This window comes from Ailuropoda melanoleuca, chromosome 20 (genome assembly GCF_002007445.2).
Source record: "Ailuropoda melanoleuca isolate Jingjing chromosome 20, ASM200744v2, whole genome shotgun sequence".
Classification (NCBI taxonomy): domain Eukaryota; kingdom Metazoa; phylum Chordata; class Mammalia; order Carnivora; family Ursidae; genus Ailuropoda; species Ailuropoda melanoleuca.
This window is the reverse complement of record NC_048237.1, coordinates 1,474,147-1,487,363: the sequence shown is the minus strand read 5'-3', so window position 1 is coordinate 1,487,363 and position 13,217 is coordinate 1,474,147. Positions and strand designations below refer to the sequence as shown.

The 13,217-nt window shown below is 41.9% G+C and overlaps 2 gene segments (V, D, J or C); both read right to left on the bottom strand.

Annotated features, from left to right (window-relative positions):
• Positions 1 to 355: 355 nt before the first annotated feature.
• Positions 356 to 3,989, bottom strand: LOC117797294. The segment is given in 2 exon segments: positions 356 to 1,132; positions 1,291 to 3,989. Coding segments are annotated over 2 exon segments (462 nt in total).
• An 866-nt stretch (positions 3,990 to 4,855) lies between these two features.
• Positions 4,856 to 6,453, bottom strand: LOC105234963. The segment is given in 2 exon segments: positions 4,856 to 6,105; positions 6,294 to 6,453. Coding segments are annotated over 2 exon segments (546 nt in total).
• Positions 6,454 to 13,217: the final 6,764 nt, after the last annotated feature.

The window sequence follows — 13,217 nt, the reverse complement described above, 5'->3', positions numbered from 1 at the left end:
TGCATTAATTAAAAGAAAACTTAAATAATAAAATTTTTAAAAAAGCAGATGATTGAGAGAAAGAATTGATGAAGTGGGGAATGCTCAAATCAAAATACACAAAGTGAAAAAAATCATGATCCTCATTATACTAAGAATTTTTAGGGACGAGGGGCGCCTGGGTGGCACAGCGGTTAAGCGTCTGCCTTTAGCTCAGGGCGTGATCCCGGCGTTGTGGGATCGAGCCCCATTATCACTTTCATATTTGCAATTACCATATTTCTGTGTTTGGCATCCCTGCTTGTGTTCCCTCTCTTGCTGGCTGTCTCTATCTCTGTCAAATAAATAAATAAAATCTTTAAAAAAAATTTTTTTTAGGGACGAAAAGGAATATTAGCAATATTGTGTGATTACAAATTATCACTTTCATATTTGCAATTACCATATTTCTGTGTTTGGCATGTAATGTTTTAGAATCACAAAAATCATAACTGCTACTTTTGAAATACAATTTTAAGTGCCCATCCATAAGGAGGACTGTAATACTGGTACTGAGTGGATATTTATAAGAGACGGTCTGAAGAGCAAATGTAAAGTCATCTTAAAACCTGAATTTCAAAATAAAACATTACTAACTCCATTCAAGAATCCATCAAAAAACAGTCATTCGAAAAAATGTTCTAACCCTGTCTGCGGCATCTCCATCCTAATAGTCCTATTATATGCTTTTAAAATCTAACACATTAGCTTCCACCTACAGACAAACAGCACAAACGCTCTCCTGGAAGGTCTGTGTCAAAGGCCAGGGGCTGCCCCCCTCGCAGGTTTGAGCGCAGGCAGCAGGTGTCTGGGGAGCAGTGTGTGCTTGCCACGCAGAAGTCCACAGCTGAGTCTTCAGGCTGCGAGTCTGCGATGTGCAGGGACAGATGTCTGGCCGTCCGGTTGAGTAAGACAGTGAGCCTTTGGTCTTCTTTTGTGGCCATGCTTGAACGAATGTCTATAAGGAGCTGGGGACCTTTTCCTAGCTCTTGCTTATACCAAGGGAAGTACTCTGAACGACTGTCAGAATAGCTGCAGTTGATGACAGAGCTGTGTCCCTGTCGCACACTCAGGGTAGAAGGCCACTGCTCCACAGTCTCTCCTCGGCTGAACCCTGTGCAGAAAGAAAAGGTCAGAGAAAGGAGAAGAGATTCCAGGTTCTTACGCTTCTGAATGCTCTTTTCTACACTAACGGGGGAAACCTGACTAAGAAAGTCTTGACTTCTGAAGACATCCACTAATATCCTCCGTGTCCCATACTTGTCAACTCCCAGCTCAGCTGCAGCCACGAGAACACGATTAAAGCTCCCCTGGATGTCCTCATGGCTCCTCCCCGTTAGACCAGCTTCACAACTGCAGCCTCCAGCCAGCTCAGCTCCTGCTCCTCTCAGGCCGACCCCTTCCTCTAACAGACTACTTTCCCACATGGTCCCCCAGCCAATGAGAAAAAGGCCCTGCTCCTGCCACAGTCTAGTGCACCAGATGCACGAAAACGAGCCCTCCACGTGCTCTGCGTCCGCGCAGGCGCAGTACCGTCTGTGGTCACAGCGCTACTGATCTCACCGGGAAATGCTCTTCTCCTCGCCTGTGCCTCTGAGGGTCTCACCTGCAGCAAGGCGGCAATCAGTCAAGCAAATTATATGTTAGATCACGGATGGAGTGCCCAGTGCGAATGTGGAGATCAAGATTTATACCTCTGAGCACCACTGAGTCACTGTTAGTAAGCTGGAAAGAGGTAGACGCTATTACTGTTTGTTTCGTGATGGGCCTGGTGCACGTGTCTGACATCCGGAAGGAATCAAGATCTACTCCCTTCAACAAAGAAAATAGAAAACCTTCCCTTTCTGCCAAATCTACTGTCCTCAATGGTCTGTTATGGAGAAAAACTATTTCTAAAAGGAACGTGGAAGCCAAGGATTAGAGTAAGAGAGAGAAGATTATTTGATATTTCAAATGTCTCTTACCTCAGACTCTGTTCCTCCTATTTGGACTTAACCATGATCTTGCTATTTATTCCCAGAAGCCTGACAATACCAACAGTCAAAATGTGGAATCTTTCATCAGTTAAGATGATTGTGACAAAAAGTAAAGGACCAAATCTCAATGATAAGGGAGCAGGGAGATAACTTCCATCAGTTATTACTATGTCAGCAATAAGAAACTTTTTGCCCCAATATTGGACTAATTTGCATAGAGAAATCTGACATGCTTTAAAAAATCTATTTGATTGCTCTGTGTCTTACATTCTGCAAAGTACTGAAAGAGTAGAAATTCCAGGAAAACATCGAGCTGCAAACTCAGAAAGTATAACCACATGTAAGTGTGTTCTTGAAGTGATTTCATTCTCTCAAATCGAAATAGATGGCATGTCCTCAAATGCAACTGCTGACTCATAGCCCCAGGACAATTTCCTCTGAAGCATTAGCCATCTGTCCTGTCATGCTTCCCACTTCCTGGCAACACTGCTTCACGTCCCATTCTCCATCAGATTTCTCCTAAATGCCACTGCAGTGTTCTTTCCCTAAGACTCATTGATAAAGTTCTCCAGTCTGTGAGTTTCCAAAATTATCTCTCTCTCCCAAAACCCCTTTGTCATTCACATTTATTCCTTGGAATCTTCTGATGTCCTCTGTGAGGATAAATCCAGGGAAGCATAAATATTGCATGTGCTCTGGGAATGGTACCAACAAGAAACTGGTCCTAAAGAACTGATCAGAGAAATGGTCCCTGGGAAAACAAAACTATCTCATTTCCAAAAGTGGAAGCCCCTTTTCTGAGATTCCTACTCTCAGATCCTTGAAAGGACAAAGAGTAAAACTCATCTTCATCCTCCTTTCCCATCATGAAAGATTTAAAGACAACTATGGTGAAGAATATCAACTCAATATATGAATATAGGCATATATATGAAATGTGTTTTTACGTATGGAAAACTTCTTGATTCTGAGAATCTTCCATTGTCTCCCCCGTTCCCCATAAAATAAGAATTCTCAACCTCTTCTCTGGGCAAAGTTCCCTCTACTGGTGGGAAGGTCAATTTTTGCAACTTTTAGGTGTGACTCTCAGAACAGTGTATGACCACTCATAAGAATGACTCTCTTCCATGGATTAACTGTTGCACAGATAAGGCCATCCCTTGGGCAAAATTCTCAGCTCCATGACCATTTCATAGAATATTACTTTACTTACTCTCAAGTATTGGCCTAGAAAACCTTCATCTTATATCTTCCTGCTTTGCATGCTGCAGAGGTCTTCTAATTCCAACCATCCCTTTGCAGTCAATGTGTGAGTTATGCTCATTATACTCATTCTACCTTCAAGGGATGTCCACCCGGGATGATAAAAATATTTGCTATTTGGGGGAAAGCCCTTAGAAACACATGTCGGGGTTCACATGGCACCACCACATTTGGCTCTCTCCTACAGAAACAGTGAGTGATACATGAGTTTGCTGGTAGAGTAACAGCATCTCAGCCTGAGTCTCCCTTCCTGCCCAAGGTCTCAGACATTTACACAAAATGGACCTCCCCGTTCAGGCATTGAAACCGATTGGACCATGACTTTCTCAGATTCAAACTGCACAGATCTAAGTGGCTGGGTGTGAGAAGACACGTTCTCTTTGCCCAGTAGGTTGGTCCTACAGCAAGGAGGCAGGAGCAAGAATGTCAAAGAGGAAATGAGGAAACCCACTTTCTCTCTCTCCCAGCTCATTCACTACCTGATTTTTCCTTACTGTCGTCTCAGTTACAGTCTCTGATGTATAAAACTAAATTGGACTAAAGGCTGTCTAAGGGCCCTTCCAGCTCTCAATTTCATTCATACTATTTTAAGAATCGAATATTTACTAAGAACTGTTTGAGTGCAGTGTGGACTGGTATCAGAGTGGGGTGAAATTACCTCCATCATGGACCCCAAGACCATTTTCCCAACCACACAGGACCTAGTGGGTCTGAGGTTGATCCTAACCAATGGCTAAGGCCTCTTCAAAAACAGAGACACAGTCCCCAGGATGAGATTCTATCTGAGTTTTCATTTCTCCTACGAGATCAGTAATGGATCAAGCAGAAAATAAATCGATAGTAACATGGGGGGAAATGGGATTTTATTCACAGAGTGAAAGTCCTTTACAGACATTGAGTTGAGGGTGTTCTATGACTGAGCCACGGTAAGCAGATGTTCTTCTGGAGACATATTTCTTATATATTTTTATTTCATATAATTTATATATTGTATGAAAAAAAGAAATTACCCAATTGAGACAACCTAGAGAGGTGGAGGAGATTACTAATATGGAAAGTGAGAAGTTCTTCCTAGAGCAGCCTAATTGCTTTCTGGATTCCGGGTTTCTCCTTGAACCCTTAGTTTGGAGTTTTAAAATTTCCAGCCAGGGATGCGTATACAATTTCTGAGATCATTCAAAATGAAAATCTGGGATCTTTATTCAAAAAGCAGGGAAAAGGCATCATCAGGTAATGTTTCTAGAGAAACATTTTTCTAAAATGCTTTAACTTTTCATACATATTAGTTTCATGTCTCTCACTTTAATTTTTGAAAGACTTTCTTCTTTTCAACCATCTCATCAAGGTTCTAAGAAAACCGAGGCAGACGTACTGAGGCTTCCAGTGCACCTCATGCCCCCCCACAGGTATCACCTCTGCTATTGTCAACCCCCCCCCGACACCTTCCATGGTGAAGGAGCCTATGCTGCCACGTCATGTTGCCCAAAGCCCGCAGTTCTCCTGGGGTTCATGCCTGTGTTGTACATTCTATGGGTGTGAACGAATGTAAGCACGTGTCCACCATTGTAGTGTTGGAGATATGGGCTCACTGCACTGACTGTGCTCTGTGCTCTTCACCCCTGCTGCTCCACTCAACACTTGGCAACCACCATCTTTCACCCCCTCAAGAGTTTTGCCTTTTCCAGAATGTCATAGAATCGGAATCATACATTATAGCGTTTTCAGACGGCCTGTTTTCACTTAGTAAAATGCATACAACATTCCCCTATCTCTTCATGACCTCATGCATCGTTTCTTTTTTGCACTGAATCATATTCCATTGTTTGGATGGACCATCATTTATTTATCCATTCACTTATTGAAAGACACCCTGCCTACTTCCAAGTTGGCAATTATGAATAAAACTGCTATACAACAGCCGTTCGCTGACGTCGAAGCCCCAGCTAGTCCAAAGCAAGCACAGACCCCAGGTGGCCCTGCCCGCTGTTCAGCACACACCACCTGCTATGACCCAGACCCCGAGCCTGCATGCGCTCCTGCCTGTGTCCTTCTGCCCCAGGCATCTCTCTGCTCAGGCACTTACTCCTCCCACTCACGGGACTCCCTTAGAAAGGACAAGGACAAAGATAAAATTACTATGAATTTCAAGACAGTGAGGGCATAACATTAAACATTAAAGCATTAATAATTACTAATTACAAATCAAAGCATCAATAGAGCATTATTTTTTCAAGCCTTTTCCATTTGACTACTTACATATAATTTATATGCTACCTGCAGGGAGATCTGCTTTCCCAGGGCATTGGATATGGGCACCTCCGTCACTTGCTCCAATGGCTCCATGGTAAAGCTTTTTACCTGCAAAGGGCTTTCTGGGAAGAAAAAGGGCAACAAAAGGAAGTGAAATGACAGCCCTGATGGGTCTCATTTTGGAGGGAAAAGGTGCTGTAACATAGATCTGAAAATGTGCCAAGGCTGCTGTGGGTGCAGATGCCCCAGGGAGGGGCCGGGGCACAGGCACAGCTGCAGTTGGCGTGCAGGCCCTGGATCAGCAGGCAGCACTGTGTCTCCACAGCGCACAGGTAGGAGGCTGCGTCTTCCAGCTGGGAGGCCGTGATGTGGAGGGTGCTGGACCGTTCCCTTGTGTTCAGTGTGCAGTTGAGCCTTCCGCTCTGCTTTATGCCTGAAGCCACAGAAATCAGCCGGGTGAGGCTGCCCCCCCCGGGGTTCTGTCGGAACCACTGCACACTGTTCACAGCTTGGGAAAAATTGCACTTTAGAGCAGCACCGGCTCCCTCCTGGAGGCTCAGGGCTGAAGGGCTCTGCTCCACCTCCAGCCCTCTCACCCCTGCATGGAAAGAGAAGAACAAACACAAGTCAAGTCCCCAGGGGGTCACTGATGCAGTTTCCAAACTTGTAAAATGTCCTGAGACACAACCCTGGGGCTGTAGGACCCTCTGGGAGCTCAGTGTCAGCTCCCCCCACCACTGTGGGCTGCAGACTGCTCCCTAGCCCCGTCTGGACACCCCCACTCACAGCAAACCTGGACCCACAGGAGCCCCAGCAGAGCTCCCCAGTGCCTGCTCATGATTCCTTGTCTAGTTGCCGAGTTACCAACACCTGTACTGTGCAGCGAGTAGAGTCCTGGAGCCAGAGAAACTGTGTCTTACAGCCAATGGGTTCCAACAGAAGGACCAAGCACCAGTCACACCTCAGCCCTGTCACTCATGGAACTCGAGACTCCACCCACAGTGGCCCAGCGACATAGCAATGTCTCCAAAATTGTGCTTGCATGCAGTGCAGGAGGTGGGGGGAATAGTTCCAATATAGGAAGATACCAGGTACTTTTTTCTTAAAACACTTTATGTAAGAACTGTGTGGGTTAATGTGTGTTTGGGGGAAGGTGAATGATATTCCTAGAAGACTCAGGGCTTAAAGTGGTTTACCTAGAACTTTGAAGAATCATAGTGACTCCATTCCCTTAATTGCATGTTTTGACAATGTGAGAATTCAGTTATATGAAATTACTGATAAGGGAAAACTCTCTGATAGCATGCATTGTGTATTGCAGAAGTAAATACAACTTCTTGAAATTAAGAGAGTTCCAGAAACCAAGACAGACAGTCACCATCTGCATAGAAAATGATTCCTACCAGAATGTGGTCAGTGAAAAATAGGTTGTAGCGTACTGTCCTCGCTGAGATAACTCTCACATCTCCACCACTCCTGTGCAATTCATAGACCCTATCCACCCACACAGCTGAGTCTGACTGGGCCACTCATTGCTGTTCAAAGTCAATATTGTCCTCTCCCTTTCCCTTTCTTTTTGTGCCTTATTTTTTCCTCTCTTCTTCTTCTCTTCATTCTTGTTCCTTCCAATCTTAGCAGAGATACATGAAAGGTGGGATATCTGGGATATTGAAATAGTTTCAAGGCCAGTAAGCTGGGGGATTTTATTCATAACAATTGACAAAAGGTAATGGGATGTTTTCTGCGGAGGCTCCACAGTCACAATGCCCAGAGATATTCCTATCCTTGTATCTGTGAAGAATTATCTGCATAGTGGATTTCTAGAGACATGGCCTCCAGATGTCTGAAGCTGCAATGCAATGGCAGCACTCAAAACCTGAGATGCACTTTACACAGACCCTGTCCCCCCTTCTCCCCCTACTTTTGCTACCTATGATTGGACTGGTTCACATGAGTTCTGTTCTCTCTTTAACTGTTCAACCCTGGACCACAAGGACGTCTTTGTTTTTTTTAAGGCCTCGAGTGCCCCCTAGAGGACTGAAAAGGTCAGCCAAGACCCCTTCAGACCAAGCAACTCAGCAGACAGGTACCCCCAGCCCTATTCATTCCAAACTTCCTGATGAAGGAAATGCAGATGGTCAGAAAAGAAGATACCTGCTTAGATTGAATGGTGAACTGCTTAGATTGCATGTAAACCAAATCCTACTTTTAAAATGGAATTGCAGGTAAGTTAATATTAAAAAATTATTAAGTAAATCTCATCTTGTGCTATTTATTTAATTTCTTTGCCTTAGTCAAAAAATATAAATATTTATTGAGCTTTTAGTTTCAATGGGGTAATTTACTAGATATTCAGAATACATAAAAGTGTAATGAAGTATTATTCAGCGCATAAAAAAGAATATCTTGCCATTTGCAGCAACATAGATGGACTAGTGAGTATAATGCTGAGGGATATATGTCAGTCACAGACATATTTACTTTGGAGTTAGTTATAATACAAATAAATATTTTCTTTAGACTTTGTTATACTACAAATAAACATTTTGGGTATACCTTTCTGTAACTTGTTTTATAAACTCAGTAGTATATCTTGTAGGTCTTAGTATTTTAACCCATATACATCCCTTTTTCCATTATATTCCATATTGTGGATATACATCCATTTAAATATCCTTTACTCTCCAGAGTAATAGTTAAGATGACTTTTTGAAATATGAAATACTATATTATAATAAAATGTTTTAAACATTCCTCACTATAAGCACATGTTTTTCTAGGAGCAGACACTAAGAAGAACTTCAAGCCATGAGCCTACAAGGTGAAAATTACTCCAGGCAGAGGAAAGTCAGGGACAAAGGCTCTGAGGAGGAATGGAGAGAACTCATGTTCTGATTATCATGTTGGATGGCTTTCTTTTTCTATTATTTTTCTTAATGTGCTTTGCAACTGTAGTTTATCAGCTCATTTGATAAACTCTTTCTGAAATTACTTTCCTGATAAGCACCTAGTGTGTAGTTTCCTGCAGACAGACACAGGTTTTCTAAATATAGTAAATCAGGAAGAGAACAAGCACACCCAAGGAAAAGGAGTGGTATACAATAGGAAAAAATGTTACAGAGTAAAATCAGACATAAAAAATGTGCACACTTGCACAAGCATAAACACACACAATGTAAAGATACTTGTCATTAGAACAGAAAGACAATTCTCCAGTGCAACAGAAGACAGCCTAGAAAAATAATATTTAAAAAAAAGGAAACAAAAGCATATGGAGCAAAACCAAAATATTAGAAATGACTCCAATATATCAGTAATCAAAACATAGATAAAAAGAAATTATTGGATCAAATCAACATTTTAAAATCTTGCTATGTATTGCTTTGGAGACAAACCAAAGAGAAAACAGCCCAGAAAGGTGAGCAGATGGGATGGGATTTTCCCACTGCCTCTGTGTGCAAAGACTAAAGCCCCCTCCTCACCTGCTAAACCCACCTCACCCACCATAGAGATCGCAAGGAATGTCAGTCCTATGGAATCAGTCGAAGCTATCTGAGAGAGCACCTAGAGAGTAAACTAAGGTAACTGCTGCGAAGGGAAGATCTAAGAAAGAAAAGACAGAAGTTAAAAAAAAATAAATATTCCAACAGAAGAGAGAACAGAAAAAAGAAGAAAACTGGGAGAGATGAAATACCAAGAAGAAATTGAGATTTACAGAAAAGGATGAAAGTAAAATTAAGCCAATCCCACACCCTGATAGAGCACAGGGTAAAAACAAGTGTGAGCAACAGCCTCTGCGCATTCATCTGTGGTCCCTCAAATCTCCACTCCTTCACAACCGGGAATGCTTTAGGAACTATGGAAACACACATTGCTCATGCCTCTAAAACACATTAAATTGAGGAAGCCATCATCAAAATTGTGTATAATCATTCTCTGCATAAGAAACCAAGTGCAAATTTGAATCAAGGGAGACTTCAACTGTCTTGTTTATGAACACCACATTTACTTACTAGGAGGGTCAATTTTCTTATCCTATTTAATGGAATCTATCACAAAGAGTAATCTTGGAGTCACACCTAGACATATAAATATCTTTTTTTTTAATAATAATTTTTTACTATGCTATGTTAGTCACCATACAGTACGTCCTTAGTTTTTGATGCAGTGATCCATGATTCATTATTTGCGTATAACACCCCATGCTCCATGGAATATGTGCCCTCCTTAATACCCATCAGGGGCCTATCTTAAACATTTTAACAATCTATCATTCATATGCATGCTTTAGTGCACTGATTCCTAAATACAATAGTTCCTTTCTCTTAGATATCCCCCTAGGAATTATATATGGAGGTCTAATATCCTAACAAAGATCCCCAGTAAATAATCTAACTTACAGCTCAAGGAAAAGGGAAAAGAATAAGTCAGCCCAAGGTCTACAGAAGGAGGGAAATAACAAAGATTACCGCAGAAATAGCAAAACAATAGAAAAAGTAAAAAACTTAGAGTGTTTGTTTGTTTAGAGGTAGAGAGTGCATGTAAACTGGCAGTGGGGGAAGGCAGAGGGAGAGGGATAGAGAAAATCTTAAACCAGCTCCCAGTATAGTCCTGAGCCCAACAGGGAGCTCAATCTCACCACCCTGAGATCATGACCTGAGCGGAGATCAAGAGTTGGAGGCTTAAAGGACTGAGCTACCTGTCCATGCCTAAGTTATTTTTCTGAAAAGAAAACGTAGGAAAAAAGTTCCACAATATTTTTTTGGGAATGATCAACGCTGAGAAATCTAAAGCACGTGGAACAAAGGCAAAAATTTACGAGGGGGGCTACATCAAACTAAAAAGCTCAGTACCACAAAGGAAACAATCAGCAGCATCAAGTCTCCCTACAGAGTGGAGAAAATATTTGCAAACCACATATATGATAAGGGGCTAATATCCACACTATATAAGTGATGAGGGAGCAGAAGGCTGGCTGAAGACAAAGCATAAACTGACACCCTGTGACCTCCCCCCACTCTCCACATTCTTGGGTGGGACATGTGGGACATTCTTCCAGGAAGTTCCCAAGCATCTCAATGCTAATGCCTTGCTAGAGGGAAAAACAACCTTCACTTGACAATGGCAAGGCCTCCAGTGTCCACTGAGTCTTCTTTAACATATGAAAGTTTTCTCAACCTCCCTTTTCCTTACCTCCCCCAACCCCATAGTCTATAATCAGCCACCCCTCACAAGCCTGGGCAGCAGCTCTTTCTGCCCTTGGGTCCTGTCCCTGCCCCCCACCATTTTGCACCAAAGACATCTCAAGAATTCCTTCTTGGTTGTTGGCTCTGGACTCCACCCCACTGAATCTCACTGATATTACAAACCCACATCATAAGGAACTCCTATAGTAATAATTTAAAAAAAAAAGTCATCAGCCAATTAAAAATGGTCTAAAGACTAGAATAGACATTTCATTAAAGAACATATTCAAATGGCCAAAACAAGTATGTGAGAAAATACTCAATGTCACTAATCATGGGAAAATGCAAATCAAAGTCCCAATGAAATATCACCTCACACAGTCATGCAATTATGGGAATGGGTCATGCCATTATATATTTCAGTACTTAAAATGTTGGTAGTAGCCTCAACATAACAGTGGGAGAAAAAAGAACATACTTAAAACGTGTTATTTTCTTGTTCCTTGTTAATAACGATCTCAACGTATTTGCCATTACATTTACAATAAATCTCTGGTATCATCCATAATTTATAAATCAAAAACAAATTGAAGGCTATTTCAAAAACACAAAAGACAGGTGTTGTCAAGGATATGAAAAGATTATAACACTTGCACAATGTTGGTGGGAATGCATAATGGTGTAATCATGGAAAACAGAGTAGAGGTTCTTCGAAAAGTACAAAACAGAACTACCATATGATCCAGTAATCCTACCTCTGAGAACATACCAAAAAGAATTGAAATCAGGATCTGGAAAAGATATTAAACACTCCTATGTTCATTGCAGCACTGTTCACAATAGCCAAGATGGGGAAACAACTTGAGTGTCCAGCAACAGATGAATGGATAAAGAAAATGTGGTATGTACATACAATGGGGTACTGTTCAGTCTTAAGAGTAAAAAGGAAATCCTGCAATATGCAAGCACCGGATGAAGCTTAAGGACATTATGCTATAACTGAAAGCAGCTGGTCACAGTAAGATAAATAATGCATGATTCCACTTAAATGATGTGTCTAAAATAGACAAATTCATAGAATCAAGGTAGAGGTTCCCATGGGCACTGGGACAAGGTAATGAGGAGTTACTAATCCATGAGCAAGATGAAAGAATAGACAGTTGCTATGATGTGGTTTTGGGATATCGGTGAGGAGAGGTCCTGAGCCAACAACCAAGAAAGAATTCTTGCGACATCTTGGGTGCAAAATAGTGATTTATTAAAGCACAGGGACAGGACCTGTGGGCAGAAAGCGCTGCTGCCCTGGGTCCTGAGGGGTGGCTGATTATATACTCTGGGGTGGGGGGAAGTAAGGAAACAGGGAGGCTGAGAAAGGACTTTCATATATTAAAGAAGACTCACAGGGTACAGAGGCCTTGCCATTGTCAAGTCAAGGTTGTTTTTCCCTCTGGCAAGGCATTAGCATTGAGATGGTTTGGGGCTTCCTGGAAGAATGTCACACAAGTCCTGGAGTGGGGGGGTAGGAGGAGCTCAGCAATGCATAAGATTTGGGGGAAATTTTTTATGTGCTCTTCTCAATTCCTCAGAGACCAACATCCAATATTCTGCTGGGTTTACAAGTGATCATTGCTTCCTACAAAGGGCCGTGAATGCATGGGGCCGTTCTGTAACTTAGAAATTTTCTCCCTTGGTCCATTTATTTTACTTCCCTCCACCCCAATACCTTTAACACACACACACACACATGCACACACCCACCCACGCACCAACGTGGGCAACGCCATCTTCCTCAGTTCTCCAAACTAAGTGGTGCTTCTTTTCCCCCGACCCTTTCCCGAGGGCACAGCACACACTGAGGGGCTTCCACACCAGCCCCGGGTTTGCCCTCCTCTAGTCTTTCAGGCAAGTTTGCTCCTTTCCATATGCAGCTCATTTTCTAAAACAGGTTGGCATCACTGCTTGCTGATAGCTTCTTTCCTCTTTCTCTTTCTGTTTGTGGCGTTCTGCCCTTTGGGATGTCTTTACTATCTTCTTAATAGCGTCTTAGAGAAATCAAGAGATAAATGTGTATTATTAATCTCCCGTTGGTTTTTTTTTTTAGAGATTTTGTTTTTAAGTACTCTCAACACACCACACGGGGCTCAAACTTATAACCCTGAGATCCAGAGCCCCAGCTCTACCCACAGAGCCAGCCAGGCACCCCTAATCTACCATGTTTGTCCAAAAGTCTGAGAAAAATTCTTATTATATACCCTTTTGAATTGTTTAAATTACATTTTCACATGCTTTTATATTTATAGAGGTTTGAAAAAAAGTTTATATTTAAACCAATTAAATAAAACATTAATTTAAACCAAGAATATATGACTAATATATAAGGAAATGCATTAATACTCTGATCATAGCTCATTAATAAAATATACTGATAAGGGGATAAATATTAAAGAAGATCACATGGTGATCACAAAGACAGCATGGTACTGGCACAAAAATAGACACACGGACCAATGGAACAGAATAGAGA